The sequence below is a fragment of the Mesitornis unicolor genome, unplaced genomic scaffold (assembly GCF_000695765.1).
Source record: "Mesitornis unicolor isolate BGI_N332 unplaced genomic scaffold, ASM69576v1 scaffold43685, whole genome shotgun sequence".
NCBI lineage: Eukaryota > Metazoa > Chordata > Aves > Mesitornithiformes > Mesitornithidae > Mesitornis > Mesitornis unicolor.
The window spans coordinates 1-7,889 of record NW_010185611.1 but is presented as its reverse complement, the minus strand read 5'-3'; the positions used below and the strand labels follow the sequence as shown (position 1 = coordinate 7,889).

Sequence of the window (7,889 nt, the reverse complement as noted above, 5' to 3'; positions counted from 1 at the left end):
TCCGGACCTCCACCGCCAGCGCGGCCTTTAATTCCCAACGCCCCTCCGGGAAAATAAACCTCGCACGACCGTCCCCCTAACCGGCACACGGTTACAGAGGTTGAACACAGCAACAGAACAGGGGTTTTTGAAGAGAGGGCTGGGGCGCCAGGCCACACAGAAGAGGCTGCGGTCTTCCCCCAAGGCAGAGGCTCAAAGCTGTAGTGCAGTGGAAAGTCTTAGTATTAAAGATTAAGTCTTGAAAGGACAGAAGAAGGGCGAGAAGGAAAGGTCCTAGCAGACTCCGGAGGTGGTGGCAATGCTCGAAACGCGGTCTGGGTTGAGGTGGCAAGTTGAACAGGCGCTCTGGAACTCCAGCTGCTACCCCTGTGAGGCATTTATCTCATAGTTTAGGGCCAAGATCCCGGCTCTCAGTTCAGCGACTCCTCCAGCTCCTCCTTCTGCTTTTTCCTCTCTGCAAGCCACCGCTGGATCTTCTCTTTAAGCTCTGTGTTTGGTCTGATCTGGTCCATAGTGAGGGGGCTGCGATTGAAAGGATCCGTCTGGTCGCTGAAGGACAAAGCATCGAGGAGATTACTTGGACAGCGTTAGCATTAGATACCAAGAAGAGGAAGATGGGGCAGGAAGAGCCATTGGATAAGTGAAATGGATCCCCAAAGTGTACCTGAGGAGGTGCCGGGCTATAGTGGAGCGGTCCACAGTGACACGGGAGGAGGGCAGGATCACAGGGTCTGACATCAGGGTGCTCATGATGGGATCCAGGAACTCGTCGCAGGCATCCGCGTACGTCTCCTCCTCCTGCTGCTGGCGGTCTGCAAGAGACTGATGGGCATGCGCCGCTTTGAGAGACCAGGTCTCCCAGTTCTTCCAAAGCCAGGTTTGCTCCCAGCACGCAGCTAAAGCATCTACAGGTCCATGCTGACAGGGGGCCCTCCCAGCTGTCCCCCCTGAGCCTCAAAGGAAGCCCCACTCCCAGAAACCCAGCTCCACAGCAAGGATGCAGTGATGCACAGATGGAAGAGGACACGGGGAACCAGTCCAACCTTTTTTGGTGAGCTTAAATCCCCTCCAGTTCTCACCTTGATCCTCTCAGCCAGATTACTAAAAGACACAATCATGTTGCCAGGCTTGTTGATTTTCTTCAGAACCCGAACAGTCTGGGCAAAGAGTGTTGGTGAGTAGGAGCGGCCGTCCTTGGGCACTGTGGCACAGAAGTTCTCTTCATCCCTGGGCCACGGGTTAAAAAAAGAGCAAAGGTTTAAGCATCCACGTGGCTCTGCTAGCCAGGACATCCCCGGGATGGCTCCTGCCGCCCTGCACGCCAGCCCTTGTCACCTACCCAAGGTTCAGGTAGATGGTGCAGATGTCAGACACCAGCTGCTGCGGCTTGAAGTCAAACTCGCTGAAATCCTTGACTTTCAAAGCTCCCATTTTCGGGCCAACCAGGTGTTGCAGGAAGTAGTTGAGCATGGAGATGATGCGCTCGGCAAGGAAAGGATGCACGAACAGGGACTTAATTTCTGGAACAGAAACCAACAGCTCCACAGCTCCACATCGATCCCCTCCCGCTCTGACCACCCTGAAACCAAGCCCCTGCCTGCTCCCAGACAGGGCCCTTCCCCGGCACCGGAGGGGCTGCTCTGCCTACCCGAGGTCAGGAAGGCCAGCGTGCCGATGGTTTCGTTGGACATGATGTTGTGGAAGCGCGCCAGCTGACCAAACATCTGCAGGCTCGACTCCTTCTCGCGGCGAGCCTCCTGGGACAGGCTGTCCCACTCGCCGCGGTCCTTCTCGATCTGCTGGACTTTAATCTTGCTGAGGTACTGCAAAGACACAGCAGGGAAGCGTTTGGGAGAACAGGCAGGGAAACGGGCCACGACGGCTACGCCAGACCTGTTCTGCGCTGCTGTGGGCTGAGAGAGGCCAATTCAGATGCAAGAGCTGCAATGGAGCGCTTGAAAAGGCCTCTCACCCACAAAACATTTAAATGGCAAACTGCAGGATGTCCTTAAGTGTTCTAAACCAGATGGGCAATATCCCCGTCACCCATCTTATCTGCCAGCCTCCTGACAATCACATCCATCGCTTTCAGCTCCCCAGCTCTCCCTGCTGCTGACGTATGCTGCTGCCTACCTGTATGGCTTCATCCAACAGGAAAATGGCATCGTTCATGAGCAAATTAAGGAAACGCAAGAAGAGAGGGGGGTTCATTGCCTCCAGGTTCTCCGAGGCGTAATCAGCCAGAGCCTGCAAGAACGAGAGAGTGGTTAAAGCTCTGGTCCTGACAGCAGGACACAGATCTGCGTGCTCACACCTACGTGTGCACCTCCTACACTTACACACGCGCCTCTCGCCTCACCTTTATGCTGAGCCGGTACGAGTCTGCGCCCCACATGTACCTCAGGATGGGATACATGGGCCGGCGGTAGTTAAACTTCTGCTCAAACTGGTGCGGGTCACCTGGACACAAGGAAGAGCAAAAGCTTGTCAGCAGGCACAAGCCAGGGCCATCAGTTCCCTTTCAGTTTGTTTGAAATAACAGGTCAGGGATGTGCTGCAAACCCCTGCAGATGTTACAGAAGGAAGAGGACTCTTCCCTTTCCATGCTTACCAGTAAACTCAATATCCACAAAGACTTTGATAAGCGCCTCAGCAAGATGGGCAGCGTTTCGGTAAGAGCAGAACACTCGCTTGCGGTGAAACACGCTGGAAACGAGCGGGTTCTGGGCCTGGTCTAAGTGAGGCATCACAGCCTCCAACACCTCTGCCAGCTTGGCTCGCAGATGAGGATTTTTCATCCTGCAAGAGGGAAAACAAAGCAAATCCAGGATGATGTGAAAGTCAAGCTGTTCAGAGGCCAGGCCTATCCATGCAGGAGCGCCTGGCTCTGGCAGACCACCTGGAACACTAACACTGGTGTCCAGCAGCTCCCTCTCAAAGTGGGGAGAAGGCAGGCACGCAATATGCACGGTTAAATCTCAGAGGCCACCGGGTGTGGGAACAGCAAAGCTGTTGCTCCCTCCCTCCCACATTCACTTGTTTGTTCCTCTCTGGGTGCTCTGCAGGTCAGCACCCGGGGCCGTACGTACCTCTCCACATCACCCATGAAAACAGTGACAAAGTGAAGGACGTGCTCCAGAGAGTCAGCAGAAGTCTCCAAGATGTCATCAGCGAAACGCCGCAGGAAAATGAAGAAGTCACCCAGGTTGTCAGCAAAGAACTCTGCAGGCAGAGACTGCACATGAGTTCCTCCTCAGGCAGCTCACCGCCCTCCTGCAGCCCCGTGTGCCCTCTCCTCATCGCCCTGACTCCGAGTAAAGCTTCAGGAAGGAATGAGCTGTGTTTGAACACCGCAAACATGAAAGGTGCCCGCCCTGACGAAATCAGCAACACAGGATCCACTTCACCCCTGGTGAAACCCAGCAGCTGTCTGGCTGTATACACCGTTACACTGAAAACCCAAGGAAAGCCTCTGGGCAACAGAAGCCACGGGCAGGACAGGCGGCCTCACCTGGCACGTAGGCCAGCGCGCTGTTTTCCACCTCCGGCAGTGGGAAGCTCAGCTCCAGCGGCTCCGTGCCCTGGTTTCCCAGGGCCAGCTGCACCAGCAGCACCGCCATGGACACCTGCAGGTTCAGGCAGTTCTGCAGCATCTGCGGCTCCGTCATCGCCGTCTTGGTGGAGAGATAGATGGTCATCAGGCGCTCAAACTGCTCCCTGAGACTGTCGGCAGCAGGGCTGGAGCTCTGCTGGGCTTCTCGCCACGCCACTTGCAGGCGGTGAAGGCTTTGGTTGATCTTTACCATCTGGTCATGCAACCTACCCGGGAAACAGGGCAAGGAGGAGATAGGATGGGACAAGATGTGCATACGGTCAGCACCGAGCGCCTGAGCAGTGTGTAAGCTAGCGCAGGCTTTTGTCCTGGTCAAGCCCTTTGATGATCTGTCTGGGGACCAGCAACAGGAAGCCTTTAGAGAAACACAGGCCATTGGGAGGACACCAGAGCCTGCTGAGGAACCACAGCGCTCTGCAGAGCGGCCTGGGAAACCCACAGCCTCTGCGAAGCCTTCAGCAGAGGCACAGACACGGAGCCAGTGTGGCCATGAACCCCCTGGGGCTACCAGGGTCAGGGATCCAGCAAGCCCGAGAGACGCCTGCGAGGTGACATTTTCAGTTTCCCAGCAACAAGCCACTTGCATAACTTTTTCATCTATTTCTATATTTAGAGAATAAAGCAGAAGAGGACGGTGCTGGGATCTGTGGTGACCTCACAGTATCCAGGCAACGCTTTGCAGAGGGAAGCTGCGAAAAGCAATGCATTGACTGCGAGCAACAGCGGACAAAGTTTGTCCAAAATCAGCCAGCCTGAGGCTCAAACACCAGTGACAGCACCAGCACGACTGCCCTGCTCTGTGCTCTGAGCGTTGACTGGAAATTCACGTGGCTGTACGGGGGTGCAATCTGCTACCCACAGCTGGAGCATTCCCATTACTGAGGGCCCTAAGGACAGCATGGCACAGCGGCAGACCTGTGAAACCCCAAGTGCAGGGTGTACTGCGTCAGGACCAGGTTTTCCGTCACCAGGTTGTAGCTGTTGGCAAACTGCGGCTCTTGCTCGCTCGGAGCAGGTATCAAGCACGTTTCTTTCTCCAGCCCTGCAATGAGAAGCATCTGTGTGTCACATCCTGCCCAGCTGAAGACACAGAACAGCTGTTGGCAATACAGACACTAATTATTTGTCTTCAGCTCTTCCCTTGCTCCTCTCTGCTCATTCCCCTCTCCCAGCTTTACTGGCACATGCTGAGTGGGTGCTGTGGGGAGAATTCGGGAGCCAAGGAGATCCCCTTGCTCACTACCCCAAGGTTCGGGCATACCTTTCATGTGCACATTCTTACTCCTCCTCTCCTCCTCGTTCAGCTCCTTCAGGGCACAGTAAGTCGGGTTGAAGGTGAGCAGCCTTGGAGATTTTGGTTTGCAGAAGGGCTGGCACAGCTTCAGGAGGGCAGCTCCCAGGTTGAGGAAGAAGGCGTCTGAGGCGTACATCTGGAAGAAGATCTCCGGCATCTGGTTAGCCCAAATTTTGGTGCGGCCCGCGTTCGCGTGGAGGCAGTTCCCCAGCCAGGAGAGGATCCTGTGCTTGGTCTCTGGAGACAGCTGCAGCAGGTTCTTTAGCATCTGGTAGATCTTCTCGTGGAACTGGGCCATAAACTGTTATGGGGAACAGAGCACGGTTGGAGGAGCCGGCACTGGGATCCTATCGCTCCCACCAGCAGCAGAGTTATGAGGAACACTCTCCAAGGCATCACTGAGAGCCAGGTGTTTCCACAGGGAGTAAAACCAAGTCTTTGCATGATTTTGGCAGCAACAAGGACCCTGAAGGAAAAAGTGACCGGGAACGCCCCTCTCTGCCACCACTTCTGCACCTGAGTCTACGCCTGTGTTTACACCTCACGTTGTGATGCTTCACCCCTCACCCATTGCAACGCTCCCAGCACTGCTCCTCTGAGGAAACCACTGACTTCTGCAGCGAGGAAGGATGTTCCCTGTTGCTTTCTCTGCTGGGGAGCCCCTTAGCACTTTAACTACAGCTACTGAAAGTGTAATTACAACACCCGAGGTGGATTACACACACGCAGCAGCACCTCAAGTTACTGTGCTGGTATCTGCTCCAGAAGTGCCACCTCACCCACTCCCCAAAGCTCAAATGCTTGGGTAAAACATGACTCGCCCTACATGAAGAACTGGCTCACACCAGCCCGAGGAAGCAAAACTGTTACAGCTACAGAACCAAAGCCATTCTGAGACTCATGTAATTACTGGACAGATTGTTAACGAGCCCCAGCATCGCATCTTTACCCCTCGGGCAGCGAGCGGCCCCCAGAACACACAGGGCAGCAGCACTGCCACGCGCCAGCCCACCTGGTGGATGTTGGATTCCTGCACTTTGATCTCCTGCGGGCTGGACTGGGAGGGGTTCAGGAAATAGCCGTGGTTCTCCACTACCCCAGGGGTCTTCAACAAGCAGGAGATGTTTAAAATGGTTCCCAGCAACGTCTTCTGGTACATCTGTCCATTGCTGGGGTCCTTGGGCTGGATGTAGCCTGCAAAAACCTAAGGAACGCAGCAGGGGACACTGATGGTTACGTAAAATCCCAGTAAAAAGCAAACCCACACCTGGGGCTTGGGATGAGCTTCTGGAAAGGAGAAGGGGTGCGAGTAAACATGGGAGGTGTTGTTATGCTGCACTGTTAGCTCATGCCCCACAGATCAGACCCTGTGAACAAATCCCCCTGCTACAAGTGCAACCTGCGAGGAGCTCTCGATCGGGCTGAGGCACCCACCTTCGCGATGTCCTTCTGCTTGGTGAAGTAGAGCAGCACGTCGAGGTACGTGTACAGCAGGATCTGACAGAGGTCCAGGTCCTTGATTCGGCCCAGCAGGACATCAAACACGGGCACCATGACCTCCCCAAACGTCCGCACCTCCTCGTCCATCGTGAGGGCTTCTATGACCTCCTCCAGAAACTCGGTCACGTCCTCAAAGCCTGGCAGGGGAAGCAAGGCCATTCCGCACGAGGCTCTGCAGCCAGACCTCACCGTGACCCCACCGCAGCCCTCCCTTTGCGCAGCGAGGACTTACGCGCCCCTCTCAGCGCCTCCAGCATCAGGTCGACCAGCTGCTCGTACACGTTCTGGTTGACGTAGATCTCCGGGGTGAGGAGAACCGTGCGAGTGTTGGACACAGTCAGGTTCCGGCAGCGCACGGCAAAGGGCAGCAGGTTCTCTGGGACCTTCGTTATCTGCACCAGGACAACGAGACAGAGCTGAGTCACCTCAGCCCTAAAAGGGCAACCAAGCTGCTCCCTTCCACAGAAGGCCCTGCCCACCTCCTCTCTCGCCCTCTGGAAGCAGGTGTAGAGGTAGCGCAGAATCTGCCTCTCCCCAGCGTCCCGGTCGGCCGAGAGGTTCTGGCTGCTGCTGGAGGTCATGCAGATGAGGTGGTTCCCGGGCTCTGGTAGCAGCAGGCGGGTGAACAGTGCCTGGCACGGCAAGAGACAGGGAACGTGAAACAGCTGTAACAGAGACACAGCCCCTCTGGATCACCACAGGATGAGTTAATTCTGCCCAGACCAGAGCTCTCTATGCCTCGTTAATGAGTGGAGCACTGCACCGAGAGCCCCCAGGCTCGCTCCTTTACAAAAGCGGCAGCTTTCCCTCTCAGAGCAGCAGCAGCCCTAGCAGAAGTTGTTATTTCCACTGGACAGCCCACCAGAACGATGACCTCGGTGGTTACAGATGAAGCTGTGCACAACCAGAAACTGACCAAAGCTTTGCTCAGGACGGTAAGACAAAGCCCCCTGCAGCACGTACCCCCTCGGGCCACGAGCCCACCTGCCCCCACACCCCCAGAGGCCAAATCTGCTCCCCTCCCCATCCCTGGTCAATCTGCAGAGCAGCAAACTATGGCAGCCTCCAGAGAGGGGGGCTCCGAGCAGCAAATCCTGATGCCTTCTCAGCCCCCAAAACCCCATGGTTGTCTCCAGCTCCACACAAAGCTTTCATAAACGGAGCCCGCTCAGGAGGCAGCACGGGGCGCCGCCAGGAAACGAATTCAGCTCCCGCGGCCGAAGCCGGCGACCTGACCTGCTCCACGTTGTCCATGTCCAGCCAGTCCTGGTCGTCCAGATCCGCAGCCATCTCCGCCAGGTAGACGCAGCGCGCCGGGATCCCGTTCCCGCTCTTCATGCTGGGGTCGCCTGAGAGCAGTGGGAAGTGGCCCCAGTGTCACCAAACTGGGGACAGATGGGCCGGCAGCAGGGCACGCTCCTTGTCCCGCTGCCCCCCTCCCATTTCGGATGGATCCGGCAAGTTCTGGCCGGCCACAGGGAG

At 56.3% G+C, this 7,889-nt stretch overlaps 1 protein-coding gene across 1 annotated transcript; it reads right to left on the bottom strand.

The window, feature by feature from the left end:
- Positions 1-410: 410 nt before the first annotated feature.
- On the bottom strand, positions 411-7,756 carry UBE4A (ubiquitination factor E4A; the record flags this gene model as incomplete). Its single annotated transcript, XM_010184895.1, has 17 exons — positions 411-549; positions 665-822; positions 1,080-1,227; positions 1,340-1,520; positions 1,649-1,823; positions 2,134-2,247; positions 2,360-2,460; positions 2,612-2,799; positions 3,090-3,222; positions 3,512-3,819; positions 4,529-4,655; positions 4,875-5,208; positions 5,920-6,111; positions 6,342-6,544; positions 6,640-6,799; positions 6,887-7,039; positions 7,644-7,756. Coding segments are annotated over 17 exons (2,927 nt in total), but the record flags the coding sequence as incomplete, so codon positions are not given.
- Between the last annotated feature and the right edge of the window lie 133 nt (positions 7,757-7,889).